General features: G+C 47.2%; 7 protein-coding genes across 7 annotated transcripts; 3 read left to right on the top strand and 4 right to left on the bottom strand.

Annotated features, from left to right (window-relative positions):
- Positions 1-6,241: 6,241 nt before the first annotated feature.
- H6S33_003094 (uncharacterized protein) lies at positions 6,242-7,360 on the top strand (the record flags this gene model as incomplete). Its single annotated transcript, XM_044834447.1, has 3 exons — positions 6,242-6,292; positions 6,359-6,857; positions 6,927-7,360. The coding sequence occupies 3 exons, from the start codon at positions 6,242-6,244 to the stop codon at positions 7,358-7,360; spliced, it is 984 nt and encodes a 327-aa protein (XP_044692301.1).
- A 1,317-nt stretch (positions 7,361-8,677) lies between these two features.
- Positions 8,678-9,551, bottom strand: H6S33_003093 (uncharacterized protein; the record flags this gene model as incomplete). Its single annotated transcript, XM_044834445.1, has 3 exons — positions 8,678-8,906; positions 9,000-9,364; positions 9,438-9,551. 3 exons carry the CDS (start codon positions 9,549-9,551, stop codon positions 8,678-8,680), a joined length of 708 nt encoding a protein of 235 aa, XP_044692300.1.
- A 1,600-nt stretch (positions 9,552-11,151) lies between these two features.
- Positions 11,152-12,092, top strand: H6S33_003092 (uncharacterized protein; the record flags this gene model as incomplete). Its single annotated transcript, XM_044834444.1, has 4 exons — positions 11,152-11,172; positions 11,326-11,461; positions 11,564-11,873; positions 11,963-12,092. The coding sequence occupies 4 exons, from the start codon at positions 11,152-11,154 to the stop codon at positions 12,090-12,092; spliced, it is 597 nt and encodes a 198-aa protein (XP_044692299.1).
- A 770-nt stretch (positions 12,093-12,862) lies between these two features.
- Positions 12,863-13,477, bottom strand: H6S33_003091 (uncharacterized protein; the record flags this gene model as incomplete). Its single annotated transcript, XM_044834443.1, has 4 exons — positions 12,863-12,898; positions 12,960-13,054; positions 13,179-13,344; positions 13,439-13,477. 4 exons carry the CDS (start codon positions 13,475-13,477, stop codon positions 12,863-12,865), a joined length of 336 nt encoding a protein of 111 aa, XP_044692298.1.
- Positions 13,478-13,786: 309 nt separating this feature from the next.
- Positions 13,787-14,649, top strand: H6S33_003090 (uncharacterized protein; the record flags this gene model as incomplete). Its single annotated transcript, XM_044834442.1, has 4 exons — positions 13,787-13,819; positions 13,946-14,108; positions 14,197-14,362; positions 14,493-14,649. The coding sequence occupies 4 exons, from the start codon at positions 13,787-13,789 to the stop codon at positions 14,647-14,649; spliced, it is 519 nt and encodes a 172-aa protein (XP_044692297.1).
- Positions 14,650-15,556: 907 nt separating this feature from the next.
- On the bottom strand, positions 15,557-16,502 carry H6S33_003089 (uncharacterized protein; the record flags this gene model as incomplete). Its single annotated transcript, XM_044834441.1, has 7 exons — positions 15,557-15,595; positions 15,650-15,792; positions 15,952-16,100; positions 16,174-16,211; positions 16,284-16,301; positions 16,362-16,435; positions 16,487-16,502. The coding sequence occupies 7 exons, from the start codon at positions 16,500-16,502 to the stop codon at positions 15,557-15,559; spliced, it is 477 nt and encodes a 158-aa protein (XP_044692296.1).
- Positions 16,503-20,373: 3,871 nt separating this feature from the next.
- H6S33_003088 (uncharacterized protein) lies at positions 20,374-25,034 on the bottom strand (the record flags this gene model as incomplete). Its single annotated transcript, XM_044834440.1, has 3 exons — positions 20,374-20,724; positions 20,778-20,959; positions 21,017-25,034. 3 exons carry the CDS (start codon positions 25,032-25,034, stop codon positions 20,374-20,376), a joined length of 4,551 nt encoding a protein of 1,516 aa, XP_044692295.1.
- Between the last annotated feature and the right edge of the window lie 274 nt (positions 25,035-25,308).

The following is a 25,308-nucleotide window of genomic DNA, read 5'->3' as shown; positions in this document are numbered from 1 at the left end:
TCAGGACTTGTGGCAATTCGTGGCTCACCGCGCAAAATCCACAGACTAGCTGGAAGCATCAGTCGGCGGTGCAAAACTGACCCACTTGTCACGCAAAATTGGCCTAAAAAGTAGTGGTGTATACCACCTATCGTTAAAATTGTGTCTATCACCACGCCGTTTCTTCGGCAAAAAGTTGTGAATCGCGGGAACAGACGAAGGGATGTGCTTTAAACATCGTGACTGCTGCAAAGGCCACCTGGAGCCTATGGAACAACACCCATTCGTGCCTAAATAGATATGTAAGCCATCGAGAATATGCCATGCACATTAATCAGGATTTTTCCCTCATCCCGAATGGATTATCTTCTTCAACTTAGCCGAAACGCCCGAATAACGGTTTAGGGTTCGGAGTTTACGCTGGTTGGTTGCCGGGCCCGACCGTTTTATTTGTATCGATCATGGTTTATCATTCGGCGCATTCGACGCGCAGATATATCATGAATTGTGCCCTGAATTATGCCCTGGAGCGTCTCCAAACCACAGATGACGACAAGGTCCAGGTGCCTGCTTTTGTGGGGGCCAGTAAAAGCCTTTGTGCGTAGTAATTCGTATTCAGGTGCGTACAGTACGTATGAATTGTACAGTATAAACAGCCTACCAAAGCTACAGGCCCAATCGTAGCATTCTTCCAGAAGCCTCATAGAGCCTCCCTCGAGTCTATTACCTGGTACCAGGTGCCTGGGTGGTACTACGAAAAGAATAAGATTGGGCCAGTATCTGCCCAAATGCTGGTACCGATCTGCGAGGCTGAGCCTTTGTGCCCGAATGGAGGCCCTTATTCAAAACGTTAGTCCTGCCTTGTACATTGCAACGGTTCCAAATGGAGCACTAATGTGCATCTTTTCGTCTGATGTTCTTACAGGATAGTTCCAACCCCCTTGTTCCAAATTCCCCGATTTGCTCCCCCTCACTCCATCTCTCTACACAGCCCTCCTTTATCGTATGGTCAGTCGCTGAGGCTCTTCGGATGCTCCTCCGGTCCCTTCTCGTGGTACTGTTGTTCGTGCATCTGGTGATGAATGACAGTGGATCTGAAAATAAGAAGAAAATATAATATCAGGAATTGTTATATAATAAAATATCTGGTCTTGCGTCATCCTAAGCACCGTGGCTACGAAGCCTTGGCTAGCAAGTGATACAGGCAGCTACTAAGCTGGACACATACAGGTACGAGAACTTCTCTACAACACTGTGGAATATGAAACACAAGAGTTCTGAAAACACGCACAGGATCGGAACTATAGCTATACCACAGCCTCTACGCGCACACAGCGCGGATTCCGACAGGCTTGCTGTACGCCGTCTGTCTACGTACAACATCGATATCGAAGCTGCAAATACAACAAAAGTTTATTCACGGCTGTTCTGTTACACCGTCGTCTGGACCGATCCAGGCAGACTCATCCCTACCGTTTTTCTTTTTCCAAGTCTACTGATGTCCATCAGCACCCCTGCAGCTGCAGTGGAAAAAGATTTCCCCCGACGGTGGATTCTATTTTATGCTTTTTGAGGCTCTCGTCACAAATTTCTCGAATCATGGTTTCTGGGTGCGCCAAGAGTACACTTCAGTGTCTTACAAACGTGCAGTACCGAGAAACGTCAGAACGTCACGGGGTATTGGCGGATACTGGGTGATGGCGGACAGGGCAAAAAAGAGACAGCCAAGCCAACTTTTACCTACAATTCGCCAATACCCAGTATCCGCCAATACCCAGTATCCGCCAATACCCCGTGAACGACAGTACCAAGGTTACCTCTTTAGTCAGGTAGTTCCAGTGTGCGCAGTAAATAATTATTTGACAGGTACTGTCATTCACGGGGTATTGACGGACACTGGGTGTTGACGGACAAGCCAAAAAAGAGACAGCCAAGCCAAGTTTTGCCTGCAATCCGTCAACACCCAGTATCCGCCAATACCCCGTGAATGACAGTACGTCTGTTTCTCTTCATAAGCACAGGTAAATACAGCTACACAGCTTGTAGCATAAAAACGCGTAGTGGTGCACGTGCACGCCAACTGTTTGACAATCGATTTGGAATGTTGTACTGACGGACACCGGTACATGCAAAATCACAACAATAGCAGCAGCAGCAGCAGCAGCACTGCTTCAAACCAGACACTGCAACTAATGCCCTCCCATGAGAGGGTGAGTTCAAGTTCTAGCTTCGAACCATAAATTATGGCGCAATAAAGGGACAACATGAAAAAAAAAAAAGATGAAAAAAACGCCTACTGGAGCCGAACATCTAGCTGCACTGCATTAGATTAATGCTATTGTGGCGATAATAGAGAGGGAGGGGATGAAGCTGCTGAATCTGCCGACACCTACCATTATGCGCCCACTACGTCTTTGTCACCGCTACGCTGGCAGTTTCACAATGGGATTGATATCTAGCTAGCTAGCTAGCGACCTTCCATTGTATGTACGTGAAGCACAGCATTGTGCAAGTACAATAATGTAAGGAACCGGTCTTCGAGAGTGAAAAGTCGCTGCATCATGGAAGGTTCATGTTCTGTTTTTGCTCAAGATCGACGCATAGGCGCATATCGCGATTCAAAACTAGCCTAAGACAGCATCGACAGGGTGGGGAAATTTTTTATTTTTTTGCACAGCCTCTATTATTTTCAGCCGCCATTGGAGGACGATGACCTCGGATCAGAGAGGGAACCCTATGGTGGAGAGGTACACGTTTACGTCGCGTTGATCATTGCAGACAGAGCTCGAGGGTGCTGGGGGTCCGGCCCTCAAATATCAACAAATACAATGGAGCGAGGTCTCTATTGTTATCTATTATTACACTCGCCAAACAAAACGCAACGAAAAAGTTCGGATAAACTATTAACTGGAGAGTTTGGGGCATCGGAAACATTCTAGCCCTGGTTGAAACAACCCGACGTCCAACCATCGATACGGTAACAATCTTCATTACCATAGACTGAGCTCAGTGCATCTGAAACAGAGCCTGCTTTCATAATGCAGGTACCTCATAGGCTGCATATCGACTTTGCTTTTTTACTTTTTTCTCAGTGATATGCACATAGGTATGCAGTCAGCACGGTAGTTCATGTCTTTAAACAAAGTCCAAACAAATGTTTATCCACGACCACCAGAGAAGGACTTTTTTCCCAGTTGCAACCACAAGGCATATCAGTACTTAGGAACTTTGATCCGGCTTAATTAACGTACGATTCTAATTCCATGCCAAGCAGTTCCATCAACCAACGTATTCCTGCATTTCGTGGCTTTGTAGTGGTCACCTTAGTATATCAATCTCAGCTGGAGTCGGATTTTCGGGCTAGCGGGGAACGAACACTGACATTAGACAGAGCAAGAGAAGAATTTTTCTGTCTGGGATTTGTGCTGTAACTGCCTTCGGTATCTCCTTGATACATGTTTTATACTTGTGCGCGCCAGAAGAGAAATCGGGCCAGCCAAGTCATGACATATCACCCGCACCAGGGGTCCATACTACCGAAATCACCTTTCTCGAAAAACGAAGGTGGGACACTGCGAAGTACGTCCTTTATCCTGCCTCAATGAGCAGAATTACAACACTTACTAAATTTACCCTTTCTTGGAAGTCCTTTGTTGCCATCATGAGTGCTCTCCATAGATAGTACTATTAATGCAAGCCTTTGGCCATGGCTAATAGGTAAAAGCGTCGACCTAGATGGGGCTAAATGATATTCCCCAAGGGCATCCAGCATCTGGAACCAAATTCTAACTTGTATAATGGCGAGGCCCCCTCCAAAACCCCCAAAGAAAGCAAAAAGGCAGAATCCATGTTTCAGTGATATCCCCTTACAAGACATAAAACAGCTGCGACTAGTTAGTCAGTACACAGCCATACCGTCTCTCTCCTGGCACTCCAGTTTTAATGACCGAAGATGTGTTGTACTAAATTTACCCTGTTCTCGGTATAGTGGGCGCTCTCCATAGATAGTGCTATTAATGCAAGCCCATGGTCAATAGATGAAACCGTCGACCTGGGCTAAATGATACTCCACATTGTAAGGAAAGCATCTGAGCAAAAATCATGGTTTACATAATTCGAGGCTCTCTCCAAAAATCCTCAAAGAAAGAAAGAGGCAGAATCCTCGTTTCAGCGATATCTCCTTACGAGACATAAAATCTCCTTACGGGACATAAAACGGCTGCGACTAGTTAGTTAGTACCTACTCAGTCATACCATCTCTTTCCTGGCACTCCAGTCTTAAGGCCCGAAGATGTGTTGTCATGCGAACTCAACTTCTGAAGCTGGTTGCAAAAATCCTCCTATCTCCCCGAAAGCTAAATTAGGTTAATAGGCACAAGTTGTAATTGCTTTTTAAGCCTGGAACCGTTTTTTTCTTGTTCCTGTCTGCCCCACGTCTGGACTAGCGGGACATATGTCGTCATTGGCGTGCCACTGCAAGTTTTCAGCTCCAAACATTTCATCTTTTGGTAGTTATTACCAATCTTGAATTCTGCTTTGTTCAAATTTGGTCATAGGATTCTTTGCGAGACTACTACGTATTTTCAGCTCTCCACGCGCAGTCGGGAATGAGACAATACAATAGAGTAATTATTGACGATGCTTTTTTCTGTTGAGGTTGCGATACAAACTGGGTGCGAAAATTTCTTCACACCCAAAGTCAAGAGTTACGAAAAAGGCAATAGGTGACTTCGAATCCAACCAACTGTAGCATCGCAGCTAGAGATCAAGAAACTCGTAGCGGATTCAGGTCCTATACCTTTTTGTGTGCTGTACTCAAGAGTCGAAGGGAGGCAGAAGAAGAAGTTTCGTGTGCCTGCCAGACACTTCGAGAATTTTTTTAAAGTAAAAAAAAAAAAAAAAAAAAAAAAAAAAAAAAAAGCTTGATTGGCCTAAGCCACAACATGACAGCTAAAGTTTGCGCCAAAAAAGCTTAATTACTCTTGGCACTAGCTAGAGCTACTCCTGCCTGCATACACTGTTCTGCGTATTGTGTAGCACGTCACTCAGAAGGATGGAATATCAATGTCAACGTCGGTGTCATGTATAGGCTTGTAGTTGTGAAAGGGTATATTTTGGTGTGTTTCAATTGCGAGGTCTTTGTCCCCGGCTTCTGCGTTATGGTAGCGGCCTAGTCTCAATTTGTCCCAACGCCGCTCCGTATTCTAGCTGACCGCTGGCTGGTACGTACCTGATCTTCGAAATTCCTCCTTGTATATATTTAAATTCAATTGCTAGCCAGTGCCCTTTTCAGTCGGTGTGACAAACGTTCTCTAGAATAACTAGACCGCAATTCAATTCGTCAGGAGAGTTTGAGCAGGAGAGTTTGAGCAGGAGAGTTTGAGCAGGAGAGTTTGAGCAGGAGAGTTTGAGCAGTACCGTAATCATTCTCAAATTGGGAGCTTATCTGTAGGCTAGCTCAAGGACAGGTAACCAACTACATATCAATCGTAGACAACGGGACTCTAAGAAGAGGACAGGAACACACCAACTAGCTAGCTGTATATCGGGCAAGAGAGACTGCACTACCCCTCTTGTCAACCAATCAAGTCTACTATCTTCGAGAAATTTACTTTATTTGCATGGATATGATACAGCCCACTATTATTTACGTAGATACTTGCCCTCAAAGTATTTAATAACCAAATATAAAATGGATTGCCCTCACCGGCCGGCGCGTGTAAATATTCTGCTATGGCCTGCATGCATCTGGTATCGCGAGTATCAATTCCACTTATTCGGCGGTAAATATGGCACAGCAGGTCTTGTACGTTACGTAGCTGACAATCGTCTAGTCCATTAAATACCACAAAAGACTAACTGCCATTGCAATTGGTTGGTCTTTGTAATATTCTCATAAGCAGGCAGGCGAACCACCAATTCTACAGCTACGGCCATCTGACGATTCTACACAATTGTTTGCGCTCCTCGCCTATAATCGATCCCAAGCAAATTATCGTTTCCCCATAAGGCGCTGTCACACCAGGCAGCTCAGATGTTTCCGCATGCACGCAGGGGCAATCCCTGCAGGCTGACAAAATACCGAGGAATCTCCAAGTCGTGATGCAACCGTACTACGTAGCACATTCACCACTACCTTGGCCAGCTATATAAAAACCGACTGTTTCCAGAAACACAGCTCGTCGCCCAACGCCAATTCCTCTCTCCACTACTACAGCTAGCTACCGATACCGGCGCAAAGCAGGAGCAGAGCCAAACCAGGATGGACCCCATAACCGTCATCCGTTATGCCTTCCTCTTCAATTCCGCTGCCGTAAGAAGCCCAGCTACCACTGCTAAAGCCAAAGACCAAAAACCTACAATTAACACGCATATATAGACAATCCTCGCAAAATACACCCCCGCCCTCAGCCGGCGCTTCATTGCCTACGGCGTCTCCGCCGAACCCATCCCCGAAGGCTACAAAGAAAAGCGGCCCCCGCCCTCCGACACCCCCGTCTCGCGGTTTCTCGACGCCGCGGCCGAGGCCAAGACGCCTCACAGCTGGTTCACGCACTTCTACTACGTCTGTTTCGCCTGCAACCTTTTCTGGGCGTGGCAGATCGTCACGCACGGGAGTGTATACCAGCTACTGAGCAGCTACATCACGCCGCCGGTGGCAGCAACAGTCAGTGAGAGCGGGAGGAAGGCGGTGGTGGGGCAGACGATACACCAGGTGGTGCTCACGTGGTTGTGCTTCATGATTCAGGCGTCGAGGAGGATATATGAGTGTCTGTATATCCAGAAGCCGGGGGCATCAAAGATGTGGGTGGGGCATTATGCGATTGGGATATGGTTCTATCTAACCATGAGCATCGCGATCTGGATTGAAGGGACAGGTTAGTCTTCCTTTCCCTTACCGGTAGTATAGTATATGCGCGCTGACTGGCGTTTACAACCCTCTATAGCGGCGATCAACCAATTCAACTTCACGCCCATGAATTTCTACAACCTCGTCGGACCACCATCTTTAAAGTCCCTTTTCGGGATAATCCTCTTCCTCCTCGGCTCTGGAATCCAGCACGACACCCACGTCTATCTCGCCACCCTCAAGAAGTACACCCTCCCCACGGGACCCTTCTTCGATTCGCTGCTCTGCCCGCACTATGCCGCCGAGTGCCTTATCTATCTCGCGCTCTCACTCCTGTCGGCGCCCCGAGGAGTGGGAATGCCGGTGAATGGAACAGTGCTCGCGGGGTTGGTGTTTGTGGTGGTAAATCTGGGGTGCTCGAGTTTGTCGACGAGGGAGTGGTATATACAGAAGTTTGGAAGACATTCGGTGGAGCGTGAGTTTTTACCTCCAACCTTTCTAGCATTGCCGTGTCTAGGGATCTTTTACTGATGTGTGGATGATGGTGAAGACCGGTATAATATGATCCCGTGGTTGTTTTAGGTCATATCCTATGTTTCATGGCTTGAATCTAGGCCACCTGTAGACGATATCTTATTTTTTTTTATTGGAAACCATGAATATATAAAAAGACGGAAACCTCTTGGTCAATGACTGTAGTTTCTGGTCCTTAATGCAAGTAGTAATATTTTCTGAGTTTATGGGTTGACATTTGGGGGGACCGCATATGCCTACAAGGACCATCCATGCACATGGGAGTGCCTACTCATTGTCAATGATCGAAATTACTCGAGCAAAGTAAAATTGATAGAAAACTTCATTTTCCATCCACTCCTGGCGGCTGGGATACCCCCTCTCCTCCTTCACACCAAGTTACAGGACTATTACTCTCCAGATCTACCGCCATCAACATAGTTTTACTCAAGCCTTAATGAATCGTAAACATACATTCTATTCTGCATTCCAAATAAAAAGGCCTTGCAAAACGTGGCCTTGTGAATATTCAGTACTGCCTATCGGTTTTATGATGTTCTAGCTACTTACTTATAGGGTGGAGCGGGTGACGTGACACTAGAACGTTTAATAGATCTCGTGACTCCTATCACCAGAGCTGCTTTATCGAGCGCCCCAGGCCTTCCATTTCTCATCCATACGCCTCTATATCGTTAGAACTCTTCAGGGTACCAGAAGGAAACGAAGCTGGCACCGGGTTTCTTGTATTAGTCCAGACCTCTACGGTCACGGTGAAGGATACGGCAGATTTAACTTATTAATTTGACGTGATCGAGAGGCTGGTTATATGCTGGACTGAACTTGTAGTCCTTCACATACTAGATACTGAGTATTTATCGCCTTCGTTAGTAGCGGTGATACTTGAGGTACTCCATATCCCCACGGTACTGTAAACTAGGAGTGTCAAGGTAGAGGCTATTCTACAGCTTTGTTCAATTGATTATATTATCCATATACCAGCGTTTTCCGGCCCTCAGCCGGAGTAGCGATATGACGTGAACAGCATATATAGCTCTCACTTTGCTAATTGCAACATAAAGATCATAGGAAGCCTATAAACTTCCTATGTTTCAAAAGTAGAGTTTCCAATGTCGCTCAACTGACTCAAACAAACAAACAGAGTTGGTACCAATACCCGACTAACTGACTGAAACAAACATTATAGAAGGAAGGGTATAACAGAAACAGAAGAGAGGAAAAAGACTTCCCCAAACTGGCCAAGCATAAACTTTAAAATGCACATTGAATACTTGGTATCTATATCTATATGCTTCTTATTAGATGGTGTAAGACGCATTAACGCTTGAAAAGCGAATTTCCAAGATTAAATTTGGCAACTTTGAGGACATCTCTATATGTCAAGCTTGTCCTGATCTGCCGGTCATATCGACCATCAGCAAAGAGGTCCTTTTCTCCTAGAAGATCCCAATTGGCCACAGTCTCAGGACCAATATTCTCGTCTACTGTTTGTTGCGCGATTCCATGCAGATGAGTTGTATACATGTCATCCGTAGTAACCAAAAGACTGTGGCAAGAACAATTAGATTACCAAAGTTATCCCCGAGAGGTTCACCGAGCTGCTCGTAGGGGATGGCTGCGAGACTAGGGTTCATCGTACCTTCTTGGCTCCTGCAAAATTCTAAATTTTGCTTCACCCAGCCCATCTTCGCTCTTCTCAAACACTTCTAAAACAATCGGCGCTCCCAGGCTCACAGTTGCCACCATTGGATGATAGGCTGGACCGTCTTCATGGGCCATGATTCCTTCTCCGGGCTTGTACTCATTCACCAGGACATGGTTTGGCTGCTTATGAGGGGAATTGTCCCAAATACCTAATTCCTGCATGCGGGGAATTATTGGCAATTCAAGCCAGGAAGGAAGCGGCTCGGCAAGAAGAATATTTGATTTTGACAGAGCGCTGGGCCAGGTTTGGAGACGACGATGGGTGAGAATTGTCCATTTTGGCTTTGGGGCGGAGGCGATCTAAAATTTTGGGTTAGTGCAATGCGGGGTGCAGCGTCTACAGTGCCAGGGAAGATGGACAAGGTGTACGTACTTGTGAGAGCAGCTGTGACTCTTCAGAAGGGCTAATGAAGTTTGGTATGTAGTAAGTTGTCTTTGGTAGTGATGATACCAGAGCGGAATCTGGTGGTGTTCTTGAAGATCCCATCGTGAGTTTTGGGATGAGTTTTATTTATTTCTTCTTTCCGGTGTGTGGGGGGGAATGGGGATGCATCTAAACCACGGGAGGGGCCGCTTGAGTGACGTTTTGATCCTATCGGATTATGTATCATTACCACGACCCCACACTATCAGGGTTCGGTTTGCAGGGGCAGCTCGCGAATTGTACCTACCCTGAAGGGCTGTACATTCTTCTTTGCAGGATAAAAGAAATATTTGCTTGTCCCTCCAGGTACAATGACGATCTGCCTCCTGAAGGTATGTGCTTGCGAGATTCTCGATCCCTAGCAGAGCAAATTTGCTCCCATCCTCTCCTCTCGGGAACGCGCTTTCATTACAGGGTTTCTTTCGGTTATAATTGACGAACCCCACGCACTTCAAAAAGAGAGCTGTTTGTTTCTGCTCGCCGTGCCGGCCTTACCGGGTAACCATCCTCTAAAACTAAGGGCAGACAGACTCAAATGCTTTCCGCACATGTGTGTCGGATGTTTGACGATACCCCACCATTTTTCTCGAGAGCAGCTCAGCCACCGGCAACACGCTCTAATAAATATGTGAAATCGTTCAGCCGAGGATCCTGGTACCGGACAACAGGCTGCATGTTTCTATGGTTAGATAGACTTGGGTCAAAGATTTACTGGAGACGATGGGGTTTACATAATACGCCAGCTAAGCGGCATAGCTCTGAGATAGGCAGCTAGGAATAGAGCAAAACACTCAGAGGAAGAGGAGAGTATGGCTCTAAATTTCGGGGCAAGGGGCCCGTTATTATATCTCAAGTCCTGGAAGCTAGAAAAATAGGACGGCATAATTAATGATTCAGAGAACCTGGAAAGGAACAGTTGGATCCAGAGATTCGGAGATGGTAACACCGCCATGAAGGAGTTTCGAAGAGATCGGAAAGAAACTCAGCGAGGTCTTCTGGTGAAGTGGACAGATACCAATAACTGCATTTATCCTTTCCCGCATTATATGTAGCTTGTAAACTCAAAAATTGAGGTACGTGCTTAAGTATTCTGTGGCTTTATAGATCTGAACATAGTACCCATAATAATCGTATTATAAACACTGGGATTCATTTCAATAGCAATTATTTGATTCTTTTGACTTTCATACTTATGATTACTGAGAACAGTAACATGTACAACTACTACCTCCCCAGAGTAAATGTCGTATACTCTGCGCAATGCTTCCTAGTCTAGTCATGTTCTCACGAGAGAGCTGAGCCACCGCACTATTCCAAAAGGTCTAGCACGTTCACAATTAAGAGTGCTATCCCATGTTAATTATTGCAACGATAAGTGACGTTGGTTGCGATAAAGTGTTGTTGTGGTCGTTGTTGTGGCTCAACACCCCGATAAGGGCTTACCCTACCCCTTGCGACTGTCTTTATGTGTGGCTTTGCAGTCGCGCACACAGCGGCGCGCCCACTCACAGTCACCCATCGTCAACCTCACTCACGGAATCTTTCCCACAGACGACAATCAACATCAACAACAGCACTCCGACGACGACAAACCCGTTCCGGATAACCCTCCCCCTCCGACGTCAATACCTCTCGTTACTCGCCAAACCACACACTAGCAAGAATGTCCCAATTCGAGCCCGTGGTGAGTCTAAACTACCCATTCCGGAGCTATCAGCTTCTTCGAATTTTTACCGCTTGGGTGGTGGAGATGATAGAGAGAGCCGGGATTATATGGCAGGGTAGCCAGGGGACTACGGTGTAGCAGTTGCGCTAATGGGTGGGAATTTGCGCATAGGTCGTTATCGATGGCAAGGGACATCTCCTTGGTCGTCTGGCCAGTATTGTGGCCAAGCAGCTTCTTGAAGGCCAAAAGATCGTTGTTGTGAGATGCGAGGACCTCAACATCTCAGGCGAGTTCTTTAGGAACAAGCGTACGTTGCCTGCTTCTCCTTTTATGCATTTTTCCGGCAAAGGGTAAATGATAGTTTCAAGATGAACGGCTCAACTAATATCTTAATCTTCTACCCGTATAGTTAAGTACCACGCATACCTCAGGAAGGGTAACAGGTTCAACCCTACTCGCGGTCCCTTCCACTTCCGCGCTCCTTCCCGCATCTTCTACAAGACCGTCCGTGGTATGATCTCGCACAAGACCGCCCGTGGACAGGCCGCTCTCGAGCGCCTTAAGGTTTTCGAGGGTATCCCTCCCCCATACGACACCAAGAAGCGCCTCGTCGTTCCCCAAGCCCTGAGGATCTTGAGGTTGAAGCCCGGAAGGAAGTACTGCACAGTCGGAAGACTGAGCACGGAGGTTGGCTGGAAATACGATGATGTTGTCAAGAGGTCAGTGAACTCGAAATCTACGATTCTGGAGGAGGGATGTGGAAAATGGGTATTTTGGGAATATAGGACTGATTATTGGATGCACACAGGCTCGAGGAGAAGAGAAAGGTCAAGTCCAAGGCTTATTACGCCAGGAAGTTGGCTCTCGCCAAGAGGCTGGGCGAGGCACAGAAGAACACCGCCACCAACAAGGAGGAATTGGCGGCCCTCGGGTACTAGACGTGTCGCATATGTGTACTCCCTTAAATACGACGCGAATCGATTCCAAAAGTTCCCAGTTTACGAAAATCCGCAAACAAATTTTCTCATTCTTTTTTTTCGCACGTTTGGATTTTTTTTTAGGTCTCTTCTGCTGAGGGCATAGGCAGGAATAGAAGGGACTGTCAAGAAAATAAAAGTAGTTACAAGGTTCTAGGGATTCGGTGGGTTTGTGTTGCGGGGGTTATATTTGCTCTCTCTTCTGGGTACTCGGCGATTTTTTTTTTCTTTTTTCTTTTTTTCCTTGTGGGTATCATGGTGCGTATTAAGAGTCATGGGCAAAGAGGGTTTTGTGAATATCATCAGCTCTTCCAAACAAATGAAACCACCTGACCCGGAATAATTGGTTTGTTCGATTTGTAGCGATGGGGTTTAGAGGTTAGAGGGGTTAGAGGGGACTCTGCTAGGTCTGAGCTGAGCTTTGTGAGCTGAGCTGTGCTGGTACCCAAGCTGGTCTTGTGATTTCTTGATTTCTTATAGGCTGGTATTAATTTTACTTGATTCTCTCTTCTCCGCCTTCAATACCTGGGTGTCTCCACAAATTCAGCATCACAATCGATAACTCGGTCCAAATAAGGGAAGGTTCGCAAGAAGGAAAACGCTAAAGTGTATATTGTTTGTTTATACTTATATCGATTAGAAAAAACTTTTGTCCGGAAAATCATTACGCCGAGACACCATAGTAATAACCATTAGGAACCCTTCCTCGCCGTGTTCTAAATCGTTGACACTCAGTTCTCCTTCCATTTGTGACCGCATGTAACGCACTAATATTACATCATAAACGTCAGCGCACATCTGGTAGAATTGGACGACAATAACCCCCACCTTGAAGAACGCCGTCATCGGCTCATCAGCGCTTCTAATTTGCACCATGTAGAAGTATGCCTTCGTCCCTGTACAGTCCTCGCTCGGGCATTGCGCTGCGGTGGGTGAAAGAAAGCAAACACGTCAGTAAATCTAATGTTTCATAACTCCCTACAACTCGAGGTTTTCGGCCTGTCGGCGCGGCGGCGGATTGGGTGACGGAGGGACTAGCAGTCATACCTTCTGTCTGGTCAACGTTATCCCAAGCGCCCTCTCCGCCCATAACATCGTCGACTTCCTTCCGCTTCATGGGCTTGCGCTCATAGTATTTTCGCGTGAGGATGAATTGGTATGGGCAAGTGCGACACTCGAGACGATTGGTACCGGTTTCTGGGGATCGCGAAACCTATTGTGACTGTTAGAAATTATAAGTCTGATTCGATACCCAGAGCGAGTGAACATATTGGTTCTGGAACACAAGATAGGGGTAATTTAGTTACCGTAAGCGAGTTGGAACATTGAGGGCAGAATAGCAGCATCGCGACACTAATGTTGTACAGCTCGAGTATCTTAACAGCTTCCGTCAGTCAGAGTTGGGAAAGAAAAAAAAGCTCCCAGGATCCATTACTTGCCAAGCTTTATCAAACCCTAACCCCGCCTCACTGCCCCACCACTAGCGTGATACGCGCCGCGCTTGTCCACAGTTCACTCCTGTTTACCTAGAGTAACGCGGCCAAAGCAAGCTCTCCTCCTTTTCTGTTCCGCTCTCCTCCGGTTTTGCATCAAACACTTTCACGAGCTCCATTTTACTCCCAGCCTACATCAAAACACTCGGAATTCTTGCGGTCATGGCTGGAACTACTACTGTACACGAGGACGAGGTATGTGGCTTCCCCTCCCTCCCACAAAGCCGTTGTTGTGAAGAGGGGGGGTTCCCTGGCCTTTTGGTCCCTAGGTTTCGGTTCCTGAATTTCGTCACTAATAATAAGGATTAAACAACCATCCAGGGTGCATCGCCGAAAGAACTTCTCCTCGAAGCTGCCCGCCGGAACAACGTGGACCTTCTTGAGGAAGTCCTCGGAAATAAAAAAGTGGATGCTGATTTCCTCAATCACTCTACCGATGGGGTTGGAAATACCGCCCTGCACATGGCTGCGCAGCACGGATCCTGTTAGTTACTATGACCCTTCCTCCTTCCCCTTCCCCTTCCCCTCCTTTACCCCTCATTTGATAGGTTCTAATAGCTTTTTCTCTCCAGTGGAAGTACTAGACCATCTTCTCGACCAAGAGGGCCTCGAGGTAGACCCCATAAACCGCATGGAACAAGAGACCCCACTCCACAAGGCGGTGCAGTATGCGAACAAGGAAAAGGAGCACGGCGTGGAGGTTGTGGAGATGTTGATTGATGCTGGTGCCGATCCCAGGTTCGTTGCCTGTCATACCTTACCCCTGCATTCTGTGCCGCATTTAACTATTTTTAACCTCACTTGGGGGGAGGCGGGGGGGAATTGGTTTCCGTTTCGGACTTGAGGCTGACAATGGTTGGATAAACAGGATACGAAACAAACAAAAGCAACGACCAATAGACATTGTGGATCCCCGAGACACAAAGCTCAGGGCCATCCTACAGAGGGCAGAATACGCTATGACTGTCGGGAACGATGTTGTAGATGATGACGATAACGACGGCCCGGCATCAGACTCGGACTAAACTTATTATATCCATAATAAGGAGGTGTGTTTCCTAGTGCATAGTTGTTTTTTTGTTTTTTATTTCCTTTTTATGGGCTTGTATTTTTTTGATTTCAAAGCCTGTTGTCGGTCTTTCGTTGGGTCTCTTTTACCACGCTAGAGATTTCATATATCACGAGTGGGAGTATGTTTTAGTTTTGTTTTCTCAATTTTCTCCATTATTTCCTATTCTTCCGGGGTGATATCATGCTGTATTAAGAAATTCCGCCTCTGCTCTTTCTCGTCTTAGAACTTTAAACCGTGGACTCAGTATATGGAGCTCCAACCAGAAGTTTGAATGGTGTATCTATGGGTATCTGTGACGTTTTAGTCAAGTTAGAAGCTTCTAGATTTCTGTGTTTAACTGTAAATTGTTCTCTATAGAGACTATTTACTAATACTAGCTTCCATTCTAAATTTTGTTTCAAAAGGACTAGAAAAACCGAGGTATGATGCTATAGCTAACATGAGGTCTTGGAAAAAGGCCACAAAATACAATTATGAAGGCTAAAGCTCAAGAGACTACTGCGTATCGTCTTTTATCATTTCCTTTATATTATGTAATCTAGCTAACTTTATCAGTAGTAATTATTGTCGAGTGATAATCCATGAATGTCAGCCATTTCAACTGTTAGTGTCCTACACACTCGACGGAAACATCCTCTCTATCCACTTAGCCCCTTAACTCTCCCTACCTACTACTAAGAATGCTTGCACAGTCTTTTCCCCAAGGCACATCATGCATATTAGACGGTGCGGACTAGTGACCTTTGCTTTTATCAACGTTTGTCCGTGTAAACACCTAGCCTCGATCGCATCCAACCAATTGCCCAAATTGAAAATAATCGCTGTAACAGAGCCGAGATGATAGCTTCACTCGCCTAGTATCAGAGATCCATGGGTAGGCAGACTTGTGAGCCTCCTAACTTGCTAGACTTTAGAGGTGATTCGTCGCTGGGAAATACGTGTAGTCCTCTCACCCCCGATTTCATGGCGAGGTAAGACTCCCTTTGACCTCTAGAAAGTACGAAATAGCCCAGAGGCGGAGAGCTGGACGAAAGAATGCCCCCATCATACAGCCCACGATAATTCGTGTATACTTCGACCACCTGCAGACCAGAGTCTATTCAAGGGGGCAATCTAACGAGATTTCATCGGAGCTTTGATGTCCCGTCCCAGCCTTATCTTTATATCGAGAACGTCTTTTGTGCAGAAAGATTCTTTGCCCTAAAAATGTTTCGCTAGCCAGCACCAATGCGTTTGTTTTCTGGCAGCACTGTACCAAGGAGAGAAGTCCGGACGCCAGGCGGTGCACTGTTTATCCTGTTTGTTAATAAATAGGCGCTGTCAGTGGGCCTGCTTGGATCGCTTGAAAGAGAGCAGAGTGAGAAGGTGGTTCGGAAGCTATCGGGTAGCATGTTCAACCTTTTTCTTTTAAAAAAAAAAACGAAACCTTTTGTTAGCCAGCTCTCCCCTCGCTCATATAACCCCGGGGCATACACACGAGATATAGGGTTTCCTAGAGGAAGCTGTAATCTTGGGCTATGCCCACGTACGAACTACATATCCCCTCCGAAGCAATATTGTAAGTGCGCATGTATAGAGACCCCCCACAGAACCAGTGCAGATAGCCTGCATGTGTCTGTCAAACTCACATCTCTATGGTGGTACTTGGAGAGGTAGGGTTCTTGCAGTTGCCTCACTCCCATCGGTTCTCAAGAGGGTTCTGCCTATGAACACTGCAATTAACGGGAGCTTCGAGAATTCTAGCTTCACTGTCAGTGGTTTATCAACGACGTAGAGCGGGGTAGGCAGACTACGAACTATAGCCATGCGTGAGTAGAGTCTCAGTGTTGGAGAGATCGATTTCCTAGGCCGCCCCGGAGGTTCGTTAGTGTGATTCTTCATGCGTGCACCGGGAGGGTTTTACGAGCCAGCTGTTTAATTCCGGCTGTCCCGGACTGCTCAATAGACCCTTTAGCAAGCCATGAAGATTCATCTCCCACGAGTGCTTGGTCAAAACGGTCTATCTGTTCATTTGAGACCAGCGCGGAGGAGACCCGTCAAAAAGAGAAGACACATCAACGGGTACCTCATATTGTACAATAAATCAAAAGTCATCACCCCACCTTAACGTAATAGTCCCAAAAAGTATTAATATTTGGACGAAGATTATCCTATACTTTAGATGAACTTTTTCGATACCTCCTTATCAACCCATCGAGTGATCAACCATGACTACACCACCACCCCACCACCCCAGTCATCCCGCGATAACACACCCGCGATAAGGCCGTGCGTGCGTCCGACACTTTCGCTTCCTCTCCTCATTCCCCCTCAAATCTCCACCATGGATATCATTCACTTTGACAGCTGTTAATTATCCCGCTCGATGCACAACGGGACGAGAGCTAATTTTGTAGGTCTCAGCCACCCGTCAGTTGTATTTTTGGTAGTACAGTTGATACATCACAATTACAACATCGTGTGGATAAGGCGTGCTTTGGTGGGAGGCTAGCCGGGATTCCTTATGTTCTAGCTAGCTACAGGTACTGTATGTACCCTTGAGCCTCCCCACCTTTCTTGTTTACTCGGTTACAACGGGACTCACAAAACATCACTCGCTCTTCCCTCCCTTCCTTCCCTTCTTCCCTTCCCTCTCCGCGGCCACCCAACCAGACACACACAAAGCCCACCGAAACATGCAACATCTTCCCAAAGTCAGGACTTCCCCGCCTCACCCGCCGATCCTCCCAGCTAGCTACTCTACCGAGCAAGCCACCCATGCCATACCATACTATATCTGAAACATTTCAAGCCCCTACTCCCCAAATCTTGACCGGCGAGCTATATAGCTAGAGTATTAAAGTGTAATCTACAATATCATTCCTCGCAGGGAGGTGATTGATGCTGGGGTTAGGGATCAGTGGCTAGAGCTGTGGAAACTAGAAACCAACGGTCACAGCTAGGGTACTGTATATTACGTATATGGCGCTTTATTATATCTGGGGTTCTTGGACCGTGAGCCGGTCTATAGGAGCGTGGTAAGGTCAGTCGAGCGAGGTCAGCCCAGTTGATCTCGTGAGGTCGGGTATACAAGCTCAGTCTGGTTTGCATGTCCGCTCAGGTCAACTCAGTCTGCGCATATCCAGGACTCAGTTATACAGAGTTAGCTTAGTCGGACGAAGTCAACTCAGTCGGGAAGAGTACAAGCTCAGTCCGTTTTTCATGTTGGCTCAGTCGGACAAAGTCAACTCAGTCCAGTCTGAACTCAGTTGGGTGGCGTCAAGATTGTAAACTGACACCTTGATGAGGTGAACTTAGTCTAGTATGAATGTCGACTTAGTTGGATGGATAAGCTTAGTCGCGTAGACCTTAAACTTAGTCGACCAGATCCCTTCGTCTGTTCCCGGTAATCACAACATGTTAGGCCCACGACGGCGTCGTGATAGACAAAATTTTAACGAAAAAGAGTATACTCCACTACCTTTTAGAGAAAATTTGCGTGACAAGTGGGTCCATCTTGCACCGCCAGCTGACATTTGCAGTTAGCTTCTACAATTTGTATTGTGAGCCACCAATCGCCACATGTCGTGAAAACGTACGAAGGGATAAGCTCAAGCTGAATCGGACAGATAAGCTCTGTTAGACGAGGCCAGATGAGTTTCTAAATCGACTTAATTAAACGACAGGCAGATCAGTCAGATGGGGTCAACTCAGTCAAGTAGAAAACTCAGCCAGAAAGTCAAACTAAGTCGAACATAAAAGCTCAGTCTAGCAGAGAAAGCTCAGCCAAACAGTTAAACTCATCCCAGTCCCAACCAGCTCAGTCGGACCCAAACAGCAACACTTTCGCTGGCTCAGTTGAACAGGTAAGACCAGCTCAGTTTGGGTCATATGTAAATAGATTGAATCAGTCTGGCAGATAAGCTTATTTGGACGGCAGCGGGCTCGGTTTATTAACTGACTTAGTCGGACGGATAGGCTCAGTTGGACGGACCAGATCAGCCGGACAGATATCTATACTTAGTTGGACAGATACGTTCAGTTGGACAGATACTTGATGTTTGGTTGGACAGATATGTTTTAGTTGGGCGGCGACAAGCTCGGTTTTAAACCAACCAGGCAATTGCAAATTCAGTCGGACCAAGGTTAGATCTATCGGATTAAATGAACTCAGTTGGTTGGATACAATCAACTTCATTGGCCTGCATCAACTCAACTCCGGGTCAGTTGAGCTTAGGTCAACCATATCCTCGTCTGTCCATTGGTCGAGGTCAAGAACACAAAACACGACAGTCCTGTCCGGTCCATCACATCCAACCAAACCCCATACCCGTCTGTCTATTGGCCAAGCACACAATTCAGCAGCAGCTGCTGCCAGGTCACGGACAGTCCTGTCCAGTTCATTACATCTAATCAAACTCCATAAACCACACGAATCACATCCCACAGAAATATTTATTTTTGAGTAGAGTAGATAGAGTACACATCAGCCCCTCCCCCGTCCCATCTCCCATCCCCCATCCCCCATCCCCTGTCTCCTCTCTCCCTCCTATATTCAATTCCAAAAAGGTATATGTATATATATATAATATATGCCCGCAACACAATCATAGCACACCCTCATAACGTGTCATAAAACCTCCAACTCCCCTCTCCTGGATCCCGCGCTATCGTAACTATGCATGCATAAAAAGAACCAAGCAAGACGCAATAAAACAATCAACCAACAGCAAAAAATACCAAGCGCAAAAAAAAACTCATAAAGCAATTGAGGTATAGATAGATAGTTTACCGCCCAGTCCAGTCCCGGCCACCAGACAAATAAAAAATAAAAATGAAAAGCCCGCTCCAGCAAAAATGATGAACAAGACGATGATGACAATGACGATGACGATAACGATGATGATGATGCCAAAAATGCTCCCAAGAGGAAAAAAAATAAGCCAACACTAGCTTTTCAAAAATAAAGGAGTATAATAAGTATGTAGTAGTTGTAGTGGTTGTAGTAGTAGTGGTTGTAGTAGTAGTGGTTGTAGTAGTAGTGTTGTTGTGGTAGTAATAGTAGTAATAGTAGTAAGTATAAGTAGTAGTAGTAGTAGTAGTAGTAGTAGTAGTAGTAGTAGTAGTAGTAGTAGTAATAGTAGTAGTAGTAGTAGTAGTAGTTGCAGTAGTAGTAGTAGTAGTAGTAGTAGTAGTAGTAGTAGTAGTAGTAGTAGTTGCAGTTGTAGTGGTTGTCTCCCCTACATTTAAAGAGTAACGTAGCCGCCAAAAAAAAAAAAAAAAAAAAAAAAATAGAAGAATAAAAACAAACACGAACCCACCCATGATGACGAGATACCAAGAAAAATTGGCTTAGGGGAAAAAAGAAACCCACAGTACATAAAGCAATTGAAAACCCTTTGATAAAAACCCTTCTTCGAGGGGGAACAACGACCAATAAATAGTCAACAAAAAAAGGAAATCCACGGTATCATGTACACATACGTAACATTTGCTCAAAAAAAAGAAACATATCACCCCATCCCCCATCCCCGCGATCCAAACAGACATGATAAGTATGAGAAGGATGGCAACCCAACCGACCAACCGCAAACCAAATAGAACCAGACCCTCAAACAAAAAAAAAGATGGGAAAAAAAGCCAAGCGATAAAAACTAAACAAGAAAAAGCGCCAAAAACACCCGCCCAGTTTTATGTTTCAATTAGAAGTAGTAGAAGCAGCATTTGTCGCGTTAAGAGGAGTGGGTGGCGGCATAGATACTGTGAGTTGGGAAGAAAGAGGTGAAGGCGAGGAAGAAACATGAGATTGGTTGTTGTATTGGAGCGAAGACGATGTCAATGGTGTGCCAAATAATCGCTGCAATCTCTGGGCCATTTCCTCCTTCGTAATGGTAGGTGCAGAAGTGGGAGTAGTTGGCCCGTCCCCATTGACCTTCATGGGGGTTGCAAGGACAGAACAGCTTAAATCTACGTCGACGGTGCGGATTATTTGACTTGCGAGGTTGGCGTATTTGTGGTCTTCCTGAATGATGGTGCGGAGGTCGTCAACCTATTCCATAGAAAATTAGCATGATCGTCCTAATTCTTGGAAAGTTTACATACCTTCATCCAAAAGACAGGAGACATCTTCAAGAATTTTTCCCTCTCCTCCCTACGTGATTTCTCCAATTCTTCAATCGAACGGTGACCGCTGAGATGTACACTCTCACAGAGCATGACCGAAAGGACTGACCACATTCTCGACCGATGCTGGTCATCAACTTCACGTCTATGAATGTCAGGGTCTAGTGATTGATTTGTTAGCGCAATGCAAAAGCTACAAGAAGAGGAGTGCAACGTACAACTCGAAAACTGAAGGTCAGTACTTCCAAGCACTAAAGCTGCTTGCACATTCAAGATGTACTGCTGCGGCTTTTGTGGCCCACAACCATTCATACCCGGTTTGATTGAAGTTGAGTTTGCAGTTGATTGAGGAGGAAGCACCGCGGAGTATAAAGGCATAAACCTTGAGCTCTCAACAGGTGTATTGCTTTTCTCCTCTATCTCTCTAAGTGCGAAAGGCAGGGCCCTTTTCCGTGCAAGCTCACGCTGCTCTTCGTCCTCAATTCGTTTACGCTCTGCCGCAAGCTGCTGCTGTAGTAGCTCGGCCTCTCGTCGAGCTAAGGCCTCTTTCTCAGCTCGCTCAAATTCTTGGCGCTTACGAGCCTCCTCTTCAGCAAGCTTCCGCTCAGCCTCTGCTGCACGACGCTGATTTTCAGCCGCTTCTAGACGCTGTTTTTCGGCTTCCTCTTTTCGGCGTTGTTCTTCGGCAAGCTTCTTCTGTAGTACTTCCTGCTCCGCGCGGCGTATAGCCTCTTCACGTTTGCGGGTTTCCTCTGCTTGCCTTAGTTCCTCTTCGCGGCGTTTCCTCTCGGCTTCACGCTCTTTGATCTCGCGTTCTCTGGCCTCGCGTTCTCTGGCCTCGCGTTCTCTAGCCTCACTCTCTCTTGCCTCACGCTCCTCACGCTCCTCACGCTCTTTTGCTTCGCGCTCTTTTGCTTCCCGCTCTTTTGCTTCCCGCTCGGCAGCTTGCCGCCGCCGGATTTCTCGTGCAGCAGCCTCCTCCCTCTCTCGTATTTCCTTCTCCCTGGCCTCCCTGGCCTCCCTTTCCTCCTGCTCCCTTTCCTCCCTCTCTCGGAGCTCCCTCTCCCGTCTATCCTTTTCCTCTCGTTGTCGGCGGACTTCTAGCTCGCGGTCAATGACTTGATCCACGCTGGCCCGTTTCGACTCCTCGCGTGCCTTTTCGAGGATTGACTCAAGCTCCTTTCTAAGAGCCTCCTGGCGCCTCTGTTCTTTCGACTCTTCCTGGCGCCTCAGTTCTTTTGACTCCGCGCGGCGCTTCACATCCTCTTTCTCACCTCTCGCTCGTTGCCTCTTTTCACGTTCACGCCGATCACGCTCTGTATCTTCCCGTTCCCGTAAGATACGCTGACGCTGATCTTCCTTTTCCGAAGCTTCAGTGGTCGATACAGATTGCCGTCTGCCATCGGGGGAATCGCGTCTTGTTGGGGGGGGCTTCCGAGATTTGCCCTCCTCCTTCACAGTAACCTGTTTAAGCGTGCTGTCGCTGTCATATTTCTCTTGCTTGTCGACAAGTTTTCGCTGTTTCCTGGGCTCCTCCTTTTCTAGTTTTCGGCCAGAGTCAGAGTGAGCTGTGGGCGAGCGTGTCCTATCCCGCTTGCCGCCCAGTGTAGGCTTTTTATCTTTGGGAGAGGGGATATTATCCGGCCTCAGAAGATTTGAATCGTCATTTCTGGCTTTATGTGTAGCTCGCTCAGTAGCGGAATCTGAGATTCGAGTATCTTCCGATCCCATCCTTAATTTTCTCGGAATAATAGGCTTTTGTTCTACCCGGATGGTTTCTTCCATTGCAGAATTTGCCCTGTGCTTTTTAGTAGAATTTTTGGCGGAAGGTTTCTCCTTTGAATCAAGATCACTTTCTGGGGGAACTGATCTTGTTGGCTCCTGTGATGAACGGGCCAATGATTCCTCGTTGGCCAAATCCTTCCCAGAAATCAGACGTCGTTTTTTCTTCGCAACTGGGGGGGCAAGTGAGTCCGATTCGCTGCGTTTCCCCTTTTTGGAACGGTTTTTGGGTGGTCCCAAAGGCTCGGCAGATACTTCCTCCTGATCCGAAACAGCGGTCGTGTCTTCATATTTTGTCGGGTTTGCAGAAGTAGATGACCATCTAGATGGGCCCGTAGATGCGGATCGTCGGGGGGTATTTGCCGATGCGAGGGTCGAGTTTGGTCTCCGCGATCCAGATGACGTACCTTTGGTGTCATTAAGCTTTTTGGGCTTAGGTGATGTACTCCTGTAATTTTCTGGTGAGTGTCCGCGGCGAGTAATCTTCTCTATTTTACCACCACCCGCCTTGTCATAAGCCTTTTGCAACATTTCAACCTCATCTTGCCAGAGATCCCCTTCCCGTTCCCGTGCAATATCCATGTATGATTTCCCCTTATGGTCCAGTCTTCTCGGGTTCACCCCATTTGCCAACAGATAGCCCAAAACAGTCAGGTTACCTCGACCGATAGCTGCGAGCATGGGTGTTTCCTCCGCCGCCGGCATTGAATTGTCCCTCGTCTTTCGATGGCCCTGGGACGACCCAGGCTCGGGGTCCACTATTGTGTCACCATACGCCAAGAGTAGACTAACTGTATCTGCGTGACCGCCTTTAATAGCCCCAATTAAAGACTCGGTATCCGGCTTAGTTCCCCGCTCCAGTAATGCGTGTACCATCTGTTGATCCCCCTCACGGGCTTTTTCCCTTAATTTCTGCAGCCCGTTTTTCCCGGGATCTAACCAGAGCAGATCTTTCCTGCTCTGTTCGGTCCGAGCATTCCGTCGGCGGGCTCCGGAGGGAATACTTGGTGCTGGTGGGGATTGGTGTACGGGACTGGCTACTGAAGGATCACGAGAGGAATGGCTGTCGGCAGCGACGCTAGCCCGTGCGGTTTCATCGTCAGAGGGGCGTTGTTTCCGCAACTCGCTAATTGCAGTCTTGAGCAACCCTTCGATTTCTTCAAAAACCTCCTCTGTTTCACGGTTGGATTCATTGGCGTCCATGGCTGTCTGGCCTTGCTTGTTCCTTTTTCGTGGATTTGCACCCAACTCAAGAAGGTATCTAACAACATCGGTATGTCCATTGTCCACCGCATCCAGTAGTGGCGTATCCTGTTCAATTTTGGATGGCTGATCGATTTGTGCACCATTTTCGATGAGAATTTTAGCCACCTCCAAGTGACCATGTAAACACGCCTCGTGTAGGGGCTGGTACCCCGCATTATCTTCTGCATTCAAGAATTCTTTACCTGCATTCAAGATAGCCTCAACCTCCGCAACATCCCCCCGTTGGCAGGCTCTGTGGAGGTGTGTCCGGCCGGCTGTATCTCGTTTTGGTTTGTGGGAAGTGCTCATTGGTGAGCCAGGAGTTCGGACGGATTGGGGTCTTCGTAATCGGGGAACTGAGGAGGGTGAATTGTCTCGCGATGAAGAGGACGATATATCGCCACGGTTGGTAAGTAGGGGCGCAGGCAACTTTCTATGCTTCAGCGTCCTCTGCCCTGCGTGAGCCTTCTCTCTGCTTCGTGTACTCTTTATGGGGCTGCCGAGAGGCTGGGGAGAAATTGGGGGAGATGATTTAATACGATGATTGGGGGGTGATGAATCCATCAGACTTCTTCTTCTTTTCCTCGATCTCAGTCGGCTCTGACGAGTATCTTCCCGATCCGAGTTATCTCCTTCGGACGCAGAAGAACCACCATGCACCTTCGGCTTCTGATGGCCTGTGCTGTGTTTGGCACGACGACGCATGGGATGCGAAGGTGAATTGGGACGGGAAGAACGTGATGGGGCGGAACTCAAGTCGGAAGAGTATTCTTCATCACGGTCCTCTTCTTTGAGACGGCGTTTGGCGGTACCCGTCCGTAATGGTCTTGTTCGTCGAGGTCGTTCTTGATCAACTGGAGGACGTACTTCTGAGCCCCGTCTCCGACGACCGCGTTCATATTCACTGATTTCATCGTCATTTTTTCGCGTGTTGGGGGCCACCTCGATTGATTGCAAGACGACAGTCTCTGCCTCCGAATCGCCCCCACCGTTATTTCGAGGAGATTTTGATGGCGACACGGTTGGGAACGGAGGGCGGTGGTGTTGTTGGAGTTTCTGATGCTGTTGTTTCTGTTTCTGTAGACGGTTGTTTTGGTGTTGCTGGGACTGTTGTAAATGGTTGTGGTTTTGTTGTTTATTTTGCTGCAAGTGGAGTGGTAAAGGTGTGGTCGTAGCCTGTTGTGGTGGAAGACCAGGGGAAGAGGACATTATGATCGCAGGCAGTGGCGATGGAAGACCTTCATCGCTATGAGAGCGCGGGGCGGCTAGGGAAAGCAGCGTCGTATTGTAGTCACTTCCCACTATCTGGGGGAGGCAGGCAGGGAAAGTGGGAAGAATATTTGATTTTAATTGTATAATTTGGTTAATTATTGAGAGGATGAGAGCGAGTTACCGTCTCCACCAGGCGACGGGGGGTGGGGGTGGTGGGAGGGGGGTGTGAGAGCGAGTGAAGAGAACCAGAGAGAGAGAGGGGGGAAGGAAT

This window comes from Morchella sextelata (assembly GCF_020137385.1).
Source record: "Morchella sextelata strain SCLS chromosome Unknown scls_14, whole genome shotgun sequence".
Taxonomy (NCBI): Eukaryota; Fungi; Ascomycota; class Pezizomycetes; order Pezizales; family Morchellaceae; genus Morchella; species Morchella sextelata.
The sequence above is the reverse complement of the archived record's forward strand: the minus strand, read 5'-3'. Positions and strand labels throughout refer to the sequence as shown.